At 41.9% G+C, this 19,706-nt stretch overlaps 1 protein-coding gene across 14 annotated transcripts in view; it reads right to left on the reverse strand.

The window, feature by feature from the left end:
* Nucleotides 1–19,706, reverse strand: part of ERG (ETS transcription factor ERG) — a 148,871-nt gene that overhangs the window by 15,942 nt on the left and 113,223 nt on the right. For 13 of the 14 annotated variants that reach the window (XM_064525082.1, XM_026121573.2, XM_026121572.2 and 10 more), the window contains 3 exons: nucleotides 18,016–18,233; nucleotides 3,343–3,494; nucleotides 556–759 (listed from right to left, as the gene is read on the reverse strand). In XM_064525082.1, coding sequence (XP_064381152.1) covers nucleotides 556–759; nucleotides 3,343–3,494; nucleotides 18,016–18,233 — 574 coding nt within the window. Of the gene's footprint in view, nucleotides 1–555; nucleotides 760–3,342; nucleotides 3,495–11,759; nucleotides 11,894–18,015; nucleotides 18,234–19,706 lie in introns of those variants that run through there. The other variant, XM_064525117.1, reaches the window with a different exon arrangement.

Raw genomic sequence — 19,706 nt, forward strand, 5'->3', positions numbered from 1 at the left:
ATATTTTGGATTTAGACTTCAGGGGCTGTTCTTCTTTTCCATAAACGTACAGAACTTTTATTCAATTCAGCGAAATCATCCTGACCCTATTCAGAGTAGAGCAAACTGCTGTGAGTCCTTAGATTCATGCCTGGAATTCACTTTATAAATCAATGTTTGCACTCTTGTTTATTATTCTCATCTTTAAAACAGAAAGAAATGAGTATGTGACCAGAAAAAACAGTAGCACTGAATCCCATTTGATTTTCTTCCTACAGTATGCTGTTGAATATGCTAGGGTTCAAATGGATTTTTGTCTGAGATGGACATGTAGAAATATTCCCTAACTCATCTCTTCAATGAACCTGAGTGAAAGCCAAGTGAAATTAATGGGAATCTCTCCATCAAACTCAAGAGGCTTTGGATCAGGTGCTCTAAAATGTTCTTAGGAGCAGTAATACTTGCAACAGAGACATTTGAAAACCCAGGGGGCGTATCCATGCCTTTAAATCTAAGACTGGTATCAACCACAGATTGACTCTAGTCACTACCATAAATTACAGAAAATTGTCTTACTCTCTCTGAGGTAGTGTAGGTGCGACAGGAGGATATCTGCGTTATAGCTTGGAGTGAGTCTCTGGAAGTCATCTTTGGTCATTTTACACAGCTCCTTCCCATCTATGTTCTGGAACAACAAGATGTCCACATCTGGGAGACCATACTCTTTCACTGCCCACTCCAGCCACTGGCGTACGTGGTCTGTGCTCCATAACGTAGGATCTGGTGGTTTCACAAAGCATAAAGTTAGTTGGGGAGGGGAGAGTGCTGATGCATTTGACCCCATACAAAATAAATGTAGACTGCAGTCAAACTGGAGAGACCTTAATCATGTGTTTACTGACTTTGACAGAGATATGTGAGGAATTAATTTGGCCAACTGAGAGGAAAGGAGAATAATTGTCCATGAAGAAATTATAGTGAAGAGCTGTGAGCACTGACAGTCAACAACATAAACCCACTGCTTCTGGGCTTTTTCTCCCCTTCAATTTTTTTGTCTTTCCTTTTTTCTGCATTACTATCCACAGATTAACATAGGCTCCTGTCCCCATGCAGAGTAATGTTTAGAAAAACATGTAAGAGAGTGTATTAACAACACTGCAACTTGTATCTGAAAAAATTTCAGCATTCATTGTTGAATTCCTATCTTCATGAAGGTGAAATTCATACTAAAGTCAAAGGTAGATTTTCTTGGGGATAGGTTAAGTAAGCACTTCCAGGTTTGGCTTTTTATTTTGTAAGCTAGAGTGGGTGATATTAAAATATTTGCACTTTCTTTCTTAGACTGCTGTGTTGTTCTGTTGTATGCAGCTATGCCCACACGGGTTTCTATTTATGACTTCGAGTTTTGGCAAAACCATCTGGGGGAAAAAAAAGAACTGGTCCATATTTTCAGCAAAAAAGTAAGCCCAAATACCTTGTATTTTTGAGAGTCATGTATAAGCCCTTGATTTTAACTTAAACTTCCTTTTGGCTCTAAACTTCTCCTTCTTGACTTCTCTTCCATTCTACTTCTCCCTATTCCTACGAGTTACAGGAAGCCCCCAACAACCTGAAGGTGCCCTATGGACCAGCAATGCACATTCACATAATGGAATAAAGTTCCTACCATGAAGAGCTTATACTTTTGGCAGGCAAAAAACTAAAGGCAAGGAGAGACAAACAGTATCTTGAAGACTTTAGAGGATTTCTCTGCTTCCTGAAGTGCATCAGAAATCACTCAAAAGAACCTTTCCATCTGGTATGCAATGTGCAGCAAACTGAGGGATGCAAGTTTGGCTGGTAACCTTGGGGTCTGGATGAGATTGCCCACTCTTACAGCAGATAAAAACACCAGGAAGTTTACCAAAACATTTTGATTATGCCTACAATTTTTAAATGCTTCTTACTTATGAAAAATAAAGTTACCATAACTGGAAATCATGAATTTTGCTTTTTATATTCTTAAACTTTGCCACATCAGCTGCACACTGCCTATGTAGTAATCAAGTAAAACAACTGTTTTTTTACCCATATATTTCTTCTAGGTATCTCAAAATAGTAAGGCTGTGAGCATAATCATCTTGCTCCTTGAATGTCACTCAACTCCATCTCAAAATACACCTACCAGGAATACGATGAGAAAAAAGCTTGCTTAGCTAACCACACTGTGTGTTACTAAAAGACTGAAAAAAGTGCCAACCAGAAAGAATGGTAATATTTGCCTTAGAAAAACACTCAAATGCTGTCAAGTTCAGTGTAATCTGCTTCCAGTTAGGCAGGACACTTCATTATTTGGTGCATCACTTTGCTGTGCTTCAGAAAATGCTGCCAATACCATTGCAGAGGATACTGCAATATATTTGTCTGCATGTATCTTGGCAAATAACTGAAATAATCACGGCTTGCAAAATTAGCCACAGTTAGTACTCTTGCATATCTTAGCAACTGAAAAACTGTAAGAACATTAAGCAACATGGTACTAGCAGAAATTTTTCAGATAGACACACCTCTGCTGAAGAGGAACTAGTAGCAAAACATTCCCTTCTGGTTTTCAGGTTGCAGGTGTCATGTATATGTTGTGTATACCCACTTGGTTATGAACACATATATATGTCATGATGGTCTAATGCTCTGACCTTGGAAATAGGCATGCTAATTATTTTGCAAACCCAGGCAACAAATCTTGCAGCAGAAGTTTGTGAGGAAGACAAGGCACACAGGAGTGAATGCCTTCTTATTCAATTAACTGCTGAATCCTACAACAAAGCTTGCCACCAGAAACAGTGTTTCTCAACTGTGCTCTTACATTGCAATGAATTGTCAGTTTGCTTATTAAAATGTATTATGCAAACTCAGAAGATAACCTAGACAAATAATGTTTTATGCACTGTTTGATTTCACAGAAGCTATCTTCTTTCTAGCATGCCAAGGGCCAGACTGCACTTGGTATTTGCATGGCGTGGTACAGTACACTGCACCCAGACAGTTCATGGGATTAGGAGATAGAAGTGGATCTTCATTTTTCTCATTTTAGGTGGAAGTGAAGTACTCCAAAAAGAGCTGAAGAAGTCAGGGAGGATCTGACTCCCTGCAGCCAGCCAGTTCTGCCTCTTAAATGGGAGGAACAGGTTGAGGAGGTGGCTTCACTATGACATTTCTCAGCTCGTTTTCATAATAACCCTAGGAAATAACTGCTTTTTTTTCTTCCTGATCACCTGTACCACACTGCCACTGTTCTCCAAATCTATTAAAATGAAGTTAGTAGGCTTCCTGGAGGAAACACTTTTTTCTGGTTGACATTTTTGTGTAGAGGGTTGATCTAACCTGCTGGCACAATAACTCTCCGTTCATTGGTAGTCATATTTGGGGGTGGAACATGCTTCTCTTCCATGTAGCTTCCATAGTTCATTCCAACAGTGTCTGAGCTGCTAACCATTTTCCCTCCTTTTGCCACGCTGCAGTCGTCAGGAGAATTCCTAGACAAAGAAGAGAGGTGTGCTTCAGTTATTATTCCAGTTGCCACTTATATTCTCAGCAAAAAATCAACCTGAATGAGAAAAAAAAGAGGCTGGAAGATCAGGACTGGGCCATCATTGGAAAACTCAATACCTACCACCCAGTGACTCTGCTTTTCATTCCTTCAGCTGCCTTAGAAAAATGACGAGCTGCAATGGACAATATACTTGCTTTTATGTTCTGAGGATCAGGCTCTTTGTCTCCAAACATATAAAGGCCAGTGGTTTATTTCCAGAGGCCAGGCTAGGAATGGAGGCTTGTTAATGAGCATACTGAGCCTGATGGCTGCAAGTAGCTGGTCTTCTCTCTCCAAACATCTAACAGACATCTCAGCAAAACATACAAATGCCCTTAATTCAAATTTTCTGAGGGAAAACTATTATTAGTCATCATTAGCCATGGAGAGCTTTTCACCTCCACTGCTGTCAGTGTTTCATTAGGGTCACACTCAGTTGCACTTTATGTCGTGCAGTGTAGACATACTTCTATGTATGGCCTACAGAAAAGGAACATTTGCCAAAGCCATGATTCAAAATACCACACGCATGACTGGAAAAACCTTTCAGCTCCTGACTAATGCAGTCTCCATGGTACTATAGTCAAGAAATGGAAATCTGCAGAGGATCTGCAACCAGACACCTCTTTAATTTTGGCTTTGCTTTCTGAATAGAGTCTTTAGGTTTAACATCCCACAGGGGGTTCCTTAATGGCATTTTAATTGCATCACAGTTTTCTTTCTGGCAGACACAGACATATTTGTCCCTTAATTTAATGTCTACAACGTGTTTCATCAGAGAGAGAAAAATAGCTACAAAAATCAAAAGAAAGAACAGAGCCATGGGGAATACCTTTAAATGTAAAGAGGCTGTTTGGTGAGGGAGGGAGAGTGTTGATTTGGTTTTGGTTTTTTTAGTGATACTACATTACTAGCCAGCTTTCTTCCAGTTCTGCCATTTAACTCCTGAAACTGTAATTTGGTCTTACTGAACAAGCAGCAAGTCAGGTTGGACTAGAGGCAATCTGCTTCAAGGATACCACTCTGTAAAGAGACTTTTAAAAAAAAGTTTGAACATTTAATCCCTCCAAAACATTGTCATGCTTCATTTTGGTTTCTTGCAAACTAACTAATCTGCAGTCCAGGGAACCAACAGAGCCCTCCAAGGATCCATACTCCTCGAAGTGTTTCAGGACCTGGCCCCCAGCTAATGTGTTTCACCACGATCCTTTTGCCCTCCCCAGCTCAGACATCTCAGCTCTTGCTCCACACCTTGGGCAGGAATGTCCCCTGAAGCCCACCCATGGTCCAGAATACAGGAACTTTCCCAGAAGCATTTTGTTATTGTTTGAAGACAGAAGAAGAAAAATCATGAACAGTTTGGCCCACTGTCTGTTCAACTTACACCAAAAGGATGAGGATAGTTGATAGTTACTAACACCTACTTTCTGTTGTTCAACACGCTCTGTGTTGCTAGATTGCACGGTTCCCCTCTGCCCAAAAAAGATTAATAAATAACCCATAATACATTTCCTGATTAAATATTAAGTAAACACCAAAATTCAAGAAACATTTTTGAGAGAGAGCATTAAGTCTTCTGTCTTCTTTTGTGCCCACTAATTTGGAGCCTGTTTAGGATAAGCCCTGACAAGAAATAATGCAACAAAAAGATTGAGTAGGCATTTGGCAAATGGCTGAGGTAGTCAGTGTGGCAGATATTTTATCCCACATCTAAACCACTTGTGCTGACTGCTCAACACTACCATGGGTCAAGAACTTGTGCAGTTTTAATCATTTCAAATGTGTGCTTTAACAAATAATTAGCATTTTGAAAGCTGAAAAATTTTAGTGAGTATGTTAAGTGGTCTTAAATACTATAAGTACACTTTAAGCATATCTTTTTTTTTCTAGACAGTCTTGTTGTATTAATTTTCCCATGTTGTAATGATTTACAAGAAAATATTAATGGTCTACGGTGTTCAGTTTAAATACAAAATATATCACAGAAACCATTCCAGAGGTACTGTCATCTGCTTTAGGAGATGGAACGGGGCCCTGAATGTTGCCTGGGAAATGTTGGCTTCACATCCATTTTTCAGGAATAAAATATGTTGGGTGCTGCATAACATATTACATATTACATATGATATCTGCCTGTGTAAAGGTCCCATAATTACTTCGTCAGCCACAGGACTGAATAACAACCACAAGGGAAGAGACGTAGTCAGCACATGCTCTTGCCTTTCGTTGAGTGTGGTGAATTGAGTGTTTCCCCCCAGGATCAGAATACTTGGGCATTATTCTCTCAAGTTTAATTTTTCTAACCTACTACATACCTCTAAATATAATTCTGGGATGCAACTTATTTCTGTCAAAACAGCGGTAAGCAGAACAAAATAACTTTCTTTCAGACATAAACATGTTGCAAGTGAGCTTTTGAGATGATTCCTTGTGACTAAAATGTTGGCTTTTTCTGTTTACTTTAAACAAGTAGAAATGACATTTATGTATCAGTGAGTTTGCATACTGAAGTCATGGAAAGTTATTTGGAAACACCATCCAGCTCCTGCCCTCGTTTGTACCTGTAGAGATCCCCACCCTGACTCCCAAGGTCAGTTAGGTTACAAGGACAGAAGAAAGCACAATTTGGCCCATTCACTGAGTTTTTTGTATATGTTTGGGAAACGGAGAGCTAGCAGCATCCTTTGGCCTAACTGGCACAGCTACTTTATTTTGCTTTACTGTGAAAAGGAACTTGGCATACAGGGACATCAAAGTATTGCTGTTGATGTGAAATACAACATCAATATTAGCCTACACCACTTCCATGGGCAATCAGGCATTAAAAACACTATTGTAAACACTGCAGAATAAACGATGTGAAAGATCCAGTAGTAGCACACAGCTTTTGGCAATCTGACAGGGCTGCTGGGCTGGTTCTCTGATCTGAGTATAAACAGACAGGGGGTGGGAGAGAAAATCATAAATAAGTCATAACTTTGCATTACAATTCAGAAGCAGATGGTCAAAAGTTTTGTCCCATTAGCTTCCTGGGTGGACAAGCAAGTTGAGCAACTCTCCTAAGTCCATGCTTAACTTCAGGCATGCAAACAACTCCATAGGAGCTAACAGGACTCCTTGGGTACATCAGGCTGAGTGTGTGCTTACGCATACTACTGAACCAAGGCTTAATGCAAGTGTCTGGAACTGACTTCTACAGTATTGAAAGCAAAACTGAAAACGCAAGCAGCCACTAGAAAATGGTATTTTTAGTGCCCAGAACAACAACAGACTGATTGTCTGCAAAGGCTTTTTTTAGGACATTCTGTGAGTCTGCTTTATTTCTGAACCACCGGGGGACCAAGGGCAGTGGAAAATCAGCTTTCAGAATGTGTGCCCAGCATAAAGGGTGCAGCCTTGCAGTGATTCATCCTCAGCTCCAGGTCTGAACTGAAACCTGAGATGTTTTTCTTCACAGCTGCATGTTATTTTTACCCTTTGTAAATATACTTTGTTACACCTGGAATTTACCAAAAAAAAAAAAAAAAAAAAAAAAAAAAAAAAAAAAAGGATGGTGAAAAGACTACAATCATGCTACTCAAGAGCACTTAGTCCAGTCCTCAGCTGATTCAGCTCTGATTGCTGATAAATGTCTATCGACAAAAGTATTTCTCCATGGTTTCTTGGACCTGGAAACCCTGCCTTAATTCAGGATCACTTAGAGTCGAGACGATTTGATGGTTAAATTTAGTGCTTGCTCCTACTGAAGCCGATGGGAGTTTTGCCAACCATTGACTCTGATGAAAGCACATGTAAGTTCATAAATAAGTGTATGAAACACATTTTTTCCTCTTCACTATACCACTATTTTCCCCATGACATAAAACACCTGCATTGTGTTAAAATGCAATGTGTCAGATAAACATAGATTAAGAATCAGCAAAATTTTACGTTATCTCAGTAACATTCCTGTAATATAAAACCTCGTATTTATCTGAGGGAAATACATGAGAAAAATTGTGTTATCCAAATGTCCATATAGTGTCTTTCTCAGTTGAATTAATAACCACAGTTTGGATAGCTTCCTTACAGAGCTACTTATAGGAAAGAGGTCTCCTGAGAGTAGAACAATATAAGAATATCTTTGAAGTCTCCCACTTATGGTTCCCAGTCCAGTCCATGGTTGGTCAGGCCAGGCTAGATGTTGTACTACCATGAACTTCTCTTCTGTGAGGGTCTGGGGGATAAACCATGATCCTTTCCTACAGGAAACAGCTTCGTCTCCTCTCTTTTCCTCTCCTCACCTTGCCTCTCCCATCTCATTACACCAGAGATCTCCGAAAGAGGGAACAGCCCCAAAAAGGCTGCCATGTCCCCACCCAGTCCCTATGTGGAAAGGGAAAGCTGCACAAAGCCATTGCCCTCAGCTAATTTGTGCCAACACATGTGAATTTATATTTAGCCAAAATGACATTGCATAAAGGTCAGCTCATACTTAGTGTATTACAAGGCATGCTCTGCTTTCTATTCACTGCAACTACTCAAGCTGGAGTGAAATTGGTTGGTGCTTCCCAAACAAAAGGGATTTCACTGAAAAAAATGGCCCTTTAAGAAAAAAACCCCAGAACTTTCCTAAGACTTCTTACTTTAAAGTATGTTGTTTTCTAAAGCGTGCATGGCATATTTTAGTCAATAATATCAATTCAGAAGGTTACATAGCTACATTCCTAAGCTCTCTTCCCTGCTCCTGTATACACCCACTTTCTCTTCATGAATCAGTGGGATTCACATCGGCACAGACCTGTCATGGCAGTGACATGTAAAGAGGGGTCCTTTGGATCCCCTTTCACACTGATCCCCAGGAATGACAAGACTGTGAGAAATACCCCTGAACTCCCAAGTGCTGGCATGGGAATGAAGGTACGCTAGCAGCTTTGCAGAGCCCAAAGGCCTACTTCACCGGCACCAGCAGTGCCTCCTGCAGATGGGAGGTGAAACTCTGGAAAGTGGTTTTGGTGGTGGTATCAGAGGCCCAAACGTATATTTTGACTGAGCTTGATTTCCACCATCCACCCTCATTGGCCAGACCTGTAGTTAAGAGCTGCTGGGTGCTTTATTCTGGCAGGTACACAAAGCCAAACCCTGCACACGTACCAAGTGCACCGTTCTCATACAGGCACCTTCCCCTTAAGTCTGCTGGGTGTGCTCCACCACAGTTAGCCTGCTGAAAGTAAAACACAGTTCCTATTTTCTCTTCCATTTCTCTTCTCTTGTGAAAGCAGCACTAAATCCTCCACAGAGGACTATCATGTAACAGAGACATTAAAATGCCAAAAATGCAGGTAGGTCAAAGGATCCCCGGGGTGCTCGTGCATGACTGCGTAGTGAACTGGACTGGGGGGCACCTTCCCCAGCAAATACATGAATAAGGTGGGTGGGTGGACAGATAATAAGAAAGCGGTTAGCTGTAGCCACGCGGGGTGGCTGTGTGAATGTGCCCTCACCCACAGGAAAGGGGACCGCCAGAGTGGGAACGAGCCGTGAGGTCTGCGGGAGGGAGGGATGTCCCTCGGCATCAGTGGTGCCGGCTAAAGCTGGTGTAAGCTGATGCTGAAGTCACGGTGACAGCCTGTTTATCTCTGCTATAAGGTAAGTGTCAAAAGGAAGAAAAGAAAGACTAAAGCGAAGTCCCCTCGGGGCCACAGACCCTGGGAAGGTCTACACAGGGGGACCCAAGCAGCTCTGAGACAGCCTCAGCTAGCGGCTGATGGCGTGGTGGCTCCCTCGTGGCAGCACATCCCTGGTAGCTCCCAAAATGGGGTCTGATTCCCACACATGGGGCTGCCCTAGGTTCTGTGCATATTCAGGGCGGCTCAGAGGCCTCTAAGAGATGTCACAGCATGCAACACAGAGGTGCCCTCGGTTATTTCTTTCAGCACAAGGAGAAAGTAAAAATGCCACATGCCAACACACACAACTTATTGGCTTTTTGCAAGTGAAACAAAAGTTGCTTATTTAATTGAGTTGCGTATGCAGCAGCCGTTCATTTTCAATCAAACAATAACTTTGGCTAATTGAAACAATCTTCTTTTCTTTTTCTTTTTCTTTTTTTTTTTTTTTTTTTTTTTTTTTTTTTTTTTTGCTTAACTTTTCCTGCCTATCTTGCAGTCCACAGCTGCTTCAAGCCTTAAGGCCATCATGGCAAATTAAGGCAGTCAGCGTCTGGCTCACTAGAGGCCAGTCAAGCTATAAATATTACCAGCCTTACTCTTTGTGTTCACAGTGTGGGGAAACAGCTGGTTTAAGTTTGACTGCACGTTGTCATTTCTCCATTAGTGCAAACACTTCAATATTTCTTATGTGTGAGGTTGGAGTGAAGAAAGGGAAAGAAGGGAAGGGGGTCACTAAAAGCCAAAGCTAAGAAATGATGTTCTGTATATACATAATTTACAATTAGATTGCTGCCTGGGAGAATTCTGAAGTCTGATATGGTGATAGCTAGGCCAAAGCCACAATGACTTCCCAGTTGGCCTATAGCTTTCAGGACCTATTTTCTCTTGTTTTTCTTTTATTATTTTTATAGAAATTCTATCATAAAGGTAATGGATTACATTTCTCAAATTGTATTTCATTTCAAGAGCTTGTAAGACTGTTGTATTTGTGGTTTCATAAAATATGAAATATTGGGAGACAGGGCTCTTCCCAAACCTCATATGCCTTCTTCTGTGGGCAAGGATTGTATAGAAAGTTAGCGAAGTACAGCATGCCAGGCATAAATAGAAGTGACATCTTGTATGGAAACCATAATCCCCCGTGTCTGTGGAATGTCTGCTGATTTTTGTGATTGGTATTATTGGGCTGTGAGGCTGATGGGTGCAAAACTGTAAAGTCAAAGAAGATTAGCCACTTTTCTTTATCTTATTCACATTCTGTTTTGTCTTTAAAATGCTATTCCCACGCTTTATATACTGAACACCCCCACTGATACTATCCTGACCAAAATAAATCACCTGCTAATGAACGGGCAGAGAAGGCTCATCTCAAAATGCTCACTGGGTCAGAGACAGCCTCCTGTTCGTGCCTGTACAGTGCCAGCACAGGGGAGCACCACAGCCGCAGGCTCTTGAGTAATGCTCTAAACATGGTAAATACTGTACTGGAAATAAAGCAGTAATGATAGCAATAGTCATAAATCATGATGATGATCATAACTCTTGCAGGGTCCTACATCAATGTTTGAAGACTAATTTTATATTTCACTACTCATATGAGAACTTTTGGTTGCTTAGCGCATTTGAAATTCTGACTATCCTCATCTCCATCTTAAACTGAAATCTGAGCACACAATTTAAGTATCAGTGGTCAATCTGAAATGTGACTGTGCCAATTAAGAGTGAACATGTTACTTCAGAGCGGAAAGCTCTTTAGCTAGCACCTGGCAACCCAGCTAAAGGCAGCTAGCATAGTGGTAGGCTGGAAAGATTGTTTGTTTTTCCACTTTGGCAGCATATCTGTGTCAAGAGCAGAGCCAAGCCCCCCCACCTCCATGCCCCTCCCCCCCCCCCCCCCCCCATGCACATACTCTCAACTGGTGGATTTTCTGAGCAAAGAGCTGCTTCATGAAGCAGTCAAACATAAAGCCCTGCATGAAGATGATCCTGAATTTGCAGCTTTTCCAGTTTGGTAGACAGCCACTCCAACAACCACCCAGTCAGTGGGAATAAAGATTGTCAATCTGAAAAGCTAACACCACATCTTTTTTACCCAGCATTAATGTCACTCTATATAGGCAGCTCCAATAAGTGCATTAGGAAAGTCATTCTCTTCAGATAGGTCTCTCAGCTTAGCTGCAGAGTGACGTAGGCTTTGACTCAAGCCCTGCTGGAGCCAGAGCAGCGAATCCCATTGACTGCCATAGGTTTTGGACCTGGCTTGCTGTTTAGTCTGAGCTGAGGTTTACCAAGAATACCATGGTTGCATGCCAGTGGTTCTTCACCAGATGTGGAATGAAAGACACTGAGCCTCTGCTGCGTAGTGGTGCTTCAGCTATGGAAAAAGCCATGCCCTTGAAAAACAAGTGATGTCAGGAAGATCGCTGCACAGCGATCCTGTTTCTCAGAGTGCTGGATGCATGAAAGGTGTGCAAATACTCTAACTTGGTACACCACTGTCTATACCACAGATGGCAGAGTAATGCAGAGGTGCCCGCCCCAACTAAAAGACAGCTAACCTGGATGCTGGGAGCAGGATGGTCCAGTCATGGTGGCAATGCCGTGCTCTGCAGAGATGATGGCACCCCCCTTCATGGCTGGATAAGGTAGCTGGCAAATGGCTAGACTGCCTAAGGTACCTCAAGTGCCACCCACTCTGATTTGCTGGTCTGTATAGTATAAAATCGCTGACATTTAAGAGAGCCTACAACAAGGGGAAAAGAAAAATAGCTGAGGCCACTCTGGGCTCAGAAGAGTCCTCCTGTTTGTCATACACATTCAAACAGGCTAGCACTGAGGCTCTTCGATGGAAATGCAGAACAGTAACATGCAAGAAAAAATGATACTTCCCAAAAGAGCCAGCACAAAAGATATATTAAGCGATAACTTCAGTTTCAAATGGTTTTCAAGCAACAATTGGTAGCACTTAAAATAACATTCTGCACATGATTAAATCTTAATGACAACTAATTATTTCTGGCATTTCTTTAAAACTTCTGAATAAGCCAAGCTGATGTTGGAAAACTTCTGCTGAGTTTTCAGTGCAGCTAACTTTCAGAATGCTTTTTTAATGAAATCATCACACTGCTCATGATATGTGAAATTTATCCATGGCCTGAATAAGACTCTGTGTTCCACTGCAGCCTCCCTTAAAAAGAGAGATTACTTATCAGTAAATTTAGTTCTTCCAAGGCACCTTTTTATATTCCCACCATGGGTTTGGTGGTGTGCAAGCTGTGAGTCCCATAGACGAATGGGTTCAGAGCCAACTAAGCAATCCAGTAATTCAAATGGCCTTTTAAACAGGACCCAGTACCCAGGGCCTTGTGAGAGCATTTTCACTGGAGCAAATTTCACCCTAAATGCATAACACGAATTGCACACATTCATTGTAATAGAACTGCTCAATTCAACAAAATGTGTAAAAAGCAATAAACAGAAAGGTAAATATGACAAATGCAGTCTCCAGAATTATAATATAGTACTTTACTAACAGGGTGAATCTTTTAGTCTGAGTCATGACCAATAAATAGCAGGAAGCAATGTTATTACACTTGGGTGAGAGATTCACTATATGTCTCAAAAGGTCCCATTAGATTTATGTGCCTGGAAGAAATATAATGGCTGTACCAACACAATGGATTTGAAGAAACCGAATTTGATACCACATGTGACAATCTACATTATATATGCAACAACAGCAAGGTAAATGACAGCTTTAATTTCAACTTTTCTTGCTCTGCTTAGTTTAAGGTAGGCCCTTAGGCTAAATTTTCTGGTGCAGTGCAGCAGGGGTTAGTTTTAAAAATACTGTTACTGTTAAAGAAAACTGTGTAGCTAATTCCCTCAGCAGCACTCTAAAAATAACCCTTTCATTTCTTTCTAATGTTATTTCTTCAGTATTCACAGGAATACCAGTTTTGAAACCATTATGTTTTGAGATTTAATGTAGGGCAATTACAGCCAAAGTGTATCTGGGGAAAGGAAAGTCTAAGCAGAGTGAATATGTTTCCGCTTTGAGTGGGTACTTAATTATTGATGTGTAAGAGGTTCAGTATACTCCTAAAATTTTATACCCTCTTCTAGACGACAGAATATACGGCCAGGAAGCAGCCTAACACAGCGAGTAGGGAGAGCAGGGTAGATCAGCATGAAGCTAACTACACTCTGGTTACCACTTTGTGGGATCTGGTGCCCTGTTCAGCACACTCGGCACAGTATTATTCAGGCCCAGTCTCCCACGTAGGAATATAATTATGGTGGATACTCAGGAGATCCTAGAGGTAACACCTCTAAAGCTCTGCAACGTGATCATGATATTTTGGACTCTTTTGGGACAACCCAGATTTTAAAATGGATGAAAATGAAGGTTTGGCAGGGCACCACTAACCTATGCATATAAACTGTGGCCAATATCACATATGTGGCAAACAGCACATAATCTGTCAGGAAACCAGTGAAATACCAACATACAAATTGCGAAGGCCCAGGGGGACTCAAGGAAGAAACAAATGCCTTTCAGACTTCTAAGAGATGCATATATTGCACTGAACTGTAGTGACTTGCATATTGTCTATACCAACCAATATGACATCACAATATTTGATACAATTATTTATCAATGATATATTATTGGTAAGCAATTTCATTTCATGAAAGGCTTGAGTGATACATACTTTTTTCTGAAACTGGTATGAATATCACATATGAAGAGCCTTTACAATTTCTGAAGTGTTCTAACACTATATATACTACATACACACATGTATATGAGTTTTAGAAATACCACAACAGACTTCTATTTGTTACTTGGAAAAATTAGTTGTCTATTAAAAGTATAATTTTAGGATCTATTTTTTCATGACTGCGCTGGGCCTTATAATAGTTTTCCCACAAAATAAACAGTGCATTTTAATTACATTAATGATTTTTTTTAGTTTGTGCTAAGGATATATATAGAATGCATATACAAGCTATATATGCACAAAAAATGTTTTGGTTCTGTTAATTTATTTTTATCTTCTGTTTATTACTGATTGCTTTGATTATTTTCCAGCACACTATCTTGTTTTAGGAACTGCAGCTCAGTATGAATTCCCTAGCTTTCTCCAATTATCAACCCAGCATTGCTCTGTCAATAGGGGAGGCTGTTGAATCCAAGATTCATAAACCAAAGCCTGCTTCAAATGCTGCAGATGATAGGCTATTTTTAATTTGATGTAGAAAGAGCCAAATTTCTTCCACTTATGTATTCAGTCAGAATGTGCACTTCAAAAAATCAGTGTTCTGATCAAAAATATTTTGCAAATTAGAGCAGTAACTGGCAAGGCCTCTCATGCCAGCACGACCTGTATGCCAGCTCACACACTGGTTCATATTGGGAAAGAATGATCACCACTAGTCTGCTCACTTTCTAATAATGATCACATTCAGTAATGTTAAGTGATGGTATTCGGATAAAAATGAGGCACAAGTTTTCTTGTGCTGTTCAGGTGATTTGCACTGAACTCCAAATCCTAATGCTGGAGTAGGCAGCTCTAATGCTGTTTCCTTGGAGAGGCGGCGTACAAAATCAGCTCTTTTCATCTTTGTACTTCTCATGGGCTGCAAAGGGGGTCAGGATAAGACAAAGGTTTGTCACTGGGGTTTCAGATGCCAGATGTGTCATTGCGCTTCAGGTGCCTTGGCAACTTCTGAGTGCCATCATAACTCTACAGCAGTTAACAGCTCTGCTACAAACAGGAAGAGGACAAATCTAAATTATGCCTCATGACTAATCCAGACCATATGGGGCCTAGTGGCAGTTATAAAAACTTGATTGATTGGAAAGATTGATTCAAAGAGCTTTCCCTCAACCCTCAAATTATACATCCTTCAAAAAGCAGATGCCCTTTCTGCTAGTTATGGCACAGACCAAATGACCAAACATTTTGTGCAGTTACTGCAGAGACTAAGATACCTCTGAAGGAAAAATAGATCTCTCTCTTTACAGATATTGCTCTATTTCTGTCTGTTGACTTTGCAAGGAGCCTAAGCACCTCCGGAAGCACTAATAGAAAGCAGGATAAAGAATTAGGAATATTAGGTACTACACGGTTACATCCAAACAGCCCTGTTTAATTCAGGGCTTCTGAATGATGGTCCATCCTTGGAGAGTGTTTTGTGTTCACATACAAGGTGAACTTAGCTCAGATTGAAGAGGTACAGGGGGAGACCCCCCCACCCACCCAAGCACATGCCCCTAGCTCCAAGGAATATGCCAAACCAGAGCCAGTCTTGTCCTGTTTTTGTTCAGGTTGAGCCACCACACAGGCAGGAATACGTGAACTGTGGGTTCAAGCAAGAGATGAGGAGCCTAACTCTGACCTAGCCGCTGGGACACTCTGCTCTGGTGGCTGAGCTGTGTTTCTCCACTCCCTGGATTACTTCTGTTTTTACCCAAAAACTGCAGAGTCCCCACATGAAGGAAAAGACCCTAAGGCGGTAAGCACAGTGTCCTCCAGCTGCACACCCAACCACATAGCCATCTGCAGCCACCTTTTTAGGCTTCTCTGAGGAGCAAGGCAGAGTATAGGCGGAATAGCAGCGGTGTCCCGGAGCTGGGCACTTGTCCCGCTCTCTGGGCCAAGGCAGCCCTACAGGAGTCAGGCGCTTTGGTGCCTGCAGCTCTCTGCGCTCCAAAATCAAGGCACCTGCTGATCTCTACTGACTTTAGACAGGCTGGTGGCTGAGAGTACACTTTGTACATTGTGTTCACACACACATGCAACAAGGCTTCATCTGGAGTCCCAGTTTAACTGATCTCAATACGGGTACACTTTTTATACTCAGTGAGGATCCTGCTGTCCTAAATCAGAATATAATCCTTACCAGGGCTGTGAACAAAGATTAGACAGGACAAAGTTTCAACTAACAAGAGGTAGCATTAGTACCTACAGGTGTTGCACTTAAACCATCACAACAGCAGCAAAATACCCATGATTCGCAAACTCAGCTCTAATTTTCAGGCTAGTTATGGTTGTCAAGAATCCAGGACAGCAAATTCAGGATTCTGGGTTGATCATTTAAAAATGTGACTGACCACAAATTTCAGATGGATTTGTATCATCCAGACTCATCCTTAAGACTTCAGAGCACGTCAAAGTAAGATTTGGTGTCTGACTGATTTTAGTTATGTATAATATTATAAGTTATTTTTGTAATCTCAGTAAGTATTAATACTAATTTACTACTCTAACACTTTTTAGAGCTTATATAGAGAAAATGCAGTGATCAGTTCTCTTCTAGAAACCTCAAAACAAATATTTAATGTTGGGGAGCAGGTGAAACTGGTTTTGAATCAACCCACCACTAGTGATTATTTCTATGCATTTGTTTAGTACAAAGAAACCCTTCACTAAAAATGGTTCTGAATAAGTAGGCTTACAAAAAGACTTCCTCTAATATTCTATAACTTGAATTTCAGTTCACCACTTATTCCACGTATCTCAAATCTTTGACTATTCAATGAAAGTCTGATTTGACTTCAGTATGATTTCCATCGCTAGTAACAAAGAGTGTGTGATATACTGTCAAACCACTTAGCCATGCTAGTGGTGCTCACCACACGAGCACAGAAAGTGTGAAGAGTAACCACAGTGCCTGACTGAGAGGTTTTTTTTTAAGCAACTGATGTTGGGAGACGAGATTAATAGGCAGGTGTTTGTGACAAAGCAATGTGAAGCACAGTCTTCACTGATACATCACCAAAAACTGTGAGTAACTGCCTCTTTCTGGACCTCTGTGCTTCAGCAACACCAAAGGAAAACTGCTTTGAGCACTAGGCATTTTAAATATGAACTCACTTGATTGGGATAGTTTCCTTAAAAAAAAGCACCATTTTGCTTTTTCACATGGGAGAAATCCCATAATGGCCCTATGTTTGGGAGAGCTACCAGTCAATATCCACAAATCCATTGCATTACTCTTTCTACTTAATTCACAAAATTCTCCTTCACAGTGACACCCACAAAAAAAGCCCCTAGACAACAATTAGTCTGCTGACATGCTGTAGCTACTGCCTATGCAGCTGACTAATATCTTTTCCTATTCCTTTTTACTCCCCTACTGGCCTCCATCCATGTGCTGTTTCTTCAATGTAAGTGCTTCATAAGTCCAAATCCATGATCATGCTCTTTGGCATTATGATTGCAGTAAATATAAAAATAAAATAAAGATCAATAGTTCACTCCCTCTGCCATTACAAGAATTTACTTCCTATCCTGTCCTATTTGGTTTCATTTAGAGCAAAACCAGCAGTCCAAATTACCATACTTTGACAACTTCAGGTATTAGATCACATACTCCACACACTTAGGTGAATCAATATAGCCTCCCCAGAACAGAGCAAACTCACATTTTGCTAACTTTAATAAGGAGGATAGAGTACACATTGTCTCACATTACCGCATGTACTCTTTCACCTAGGGAGTAATGCAAGTTCACATCCTAAATTATCCATAGTCAGAGGAAACACAGAACGGTATTGCAGAGCTCATGAGAGGACTGTTCCTGTAGCACCATTTGGGACACTGTAATATCTAAGACATCCAGACAAGGCTGGCAGATGTGGCACACCATGTACAAGAGGCCTGTAAGCCTCTCAGGTAGCAGCTAGTGGCCACGTGGGATATCTTAGGGCATCTAAGGTAGCTAGACTCCTAAGTTCAGACAACTGAATTGTACCCATCATAACAAAAAAGTGTACTTCAGCCACGGTAACACTGGCCTTATTACCTCGACCCGTTAACCTGATTTGGGTTACATTCCATCTTGATGGTGACTCTGGCTGGGGGCTGCGATAACCAGTCTTGCTGGGGAACACGTGGACTCATCTTTGACGTCTGTCCATATTCACTGGAAGAGGAGGCAGTCATCTCTGTCTTTGCAAGGTGTGGCGATCCGTAGGTGCACTCGAACAAGGACTGGTCTTCACTCACCACTGATAATGCTTCCTGAAAACCAGAGAAGAGTCAGCATGACAGTCCTTCAGAGCAGATATTATAATCCCCCACAAGAAAAAGGGTTGCTCATCTCATGACAAGATGTGCAGCTGGCTGCTCATTTAAATGCTTATTGTTTGGGCATGCTGCTTGTCCACAGGGGTGAGGACTCAGGTGCCAGGCCCACTGTCAATGCATCTCATAGAGACAACATCTCCCTTGAAGTACTGACCTGGTCAGACATTTCATGTTAACAGCTAAAAAGATGCATACGCATGCTCTATTAAACACTTAGGAAAAAATGGCTGAGAGAGCTGACAATGAGAAGAGCGCAGGAAGGGCAGTGAAGCTCAGGCCTTTTGCTTCCAAGATATGGATGCTGAGGGCCAGATCTGCACTGGGTTTAAAGCCACAGCTGCATTAACTCTCCCTTCAAGAAATGATTAAAATTTGGACTTTGCAGACTCACTGGGAGTTTCTCTTCCTTCCTTTAGGATTAAGGCCAATCCCTTTCTGGACAAGGAGCTGAGATACAGCTGGGTGTAACCTCCGAACCAGGGATCCGGCTCTTTCTATGAGCAGCAGCAAAAGCAGGTCAGCCCAGGATTTGCTGCTGGCACTGGTGGAGGTACTAACTGGCCCCTGGACTGGACACTGCTCCTCAGCACACACCCCGAGAAGATGCTGTGCCGACCAGCCATCTCTCTTTCTCAGAGCAACACTTCCTGGCGTACTGGCTAGACATCCCGCTCTGCCACTGTGTGGGAAGGACTTCCCCGGGCCCTCTTCCCTTGCTGTGGTGACAATGTGGTTGCTGCACCTTTCCGGCCCCAACCATTTGGGGTGGCACAGTTCAAAAGATGTGTCAGTTGTGCAGCAAGTACAGCTGCATTGCAGTCAGAGATCAGACACAAGAATGAAGTAGTCATTGGATATAGATATGAGGGAAGACCATCGTCCTTCCTCATCACAAGAGGATGGCATGGATTGGTATGGACTTCTTCCTGGTGTTATCTGGACCCAAGTGATGGGAGAAGATGACTTCCTGGCAACACTTTGGGTGCCCACCTGGTCCACCAGGAAGCAGAGGGAAGGCCTGAAACTTGTGAAGGGATCCATACTACCTAACCTTAGACATCTAATTTGGGTACACTTGCCAGTGGGGTCCATGGCCATGTGAGCTGGTCTCTGTTAGGGCTCCTGCCTTCACTTTGGCTTCCAGAGCTGGGCAACCATGTGGATAGCACGGCTGGGGAGCTGGTCTGCCAAAACCCAGCCCTCCAAAGAAAAACCCCTCTCTCCATCTGCAGGTGCTCTGTAACTCTGTAAATCGATAGTAACCTAGCGCAGGACTACCTCTCCCCAGCTTTGCCCTGATATGGATAAAACAGGGGACAGACCAGCACCTCCCTCCTGGCAGGGCTGCTGCAGCCTGCTGTGGAGCAAGCCGTGTTGCCAAACAGAGGAGGTTTGGCTGAAGCTGCG

This window comes from Dromaius novaehollandiae, chromosome 1, assembly GCF_036370855.1.
Source record: "Dromaius novaehollandiae isolate bDroNov1 chromosome 1, bDroNov1.hap1, whole genome shotgun sequence".
Lineage (NCBI taxonomy): Eukaryota > Metazoa > Chordata > Aves > Casuariiformes > Dromaiidae > Dromaius > Dromaius novaehollandiae.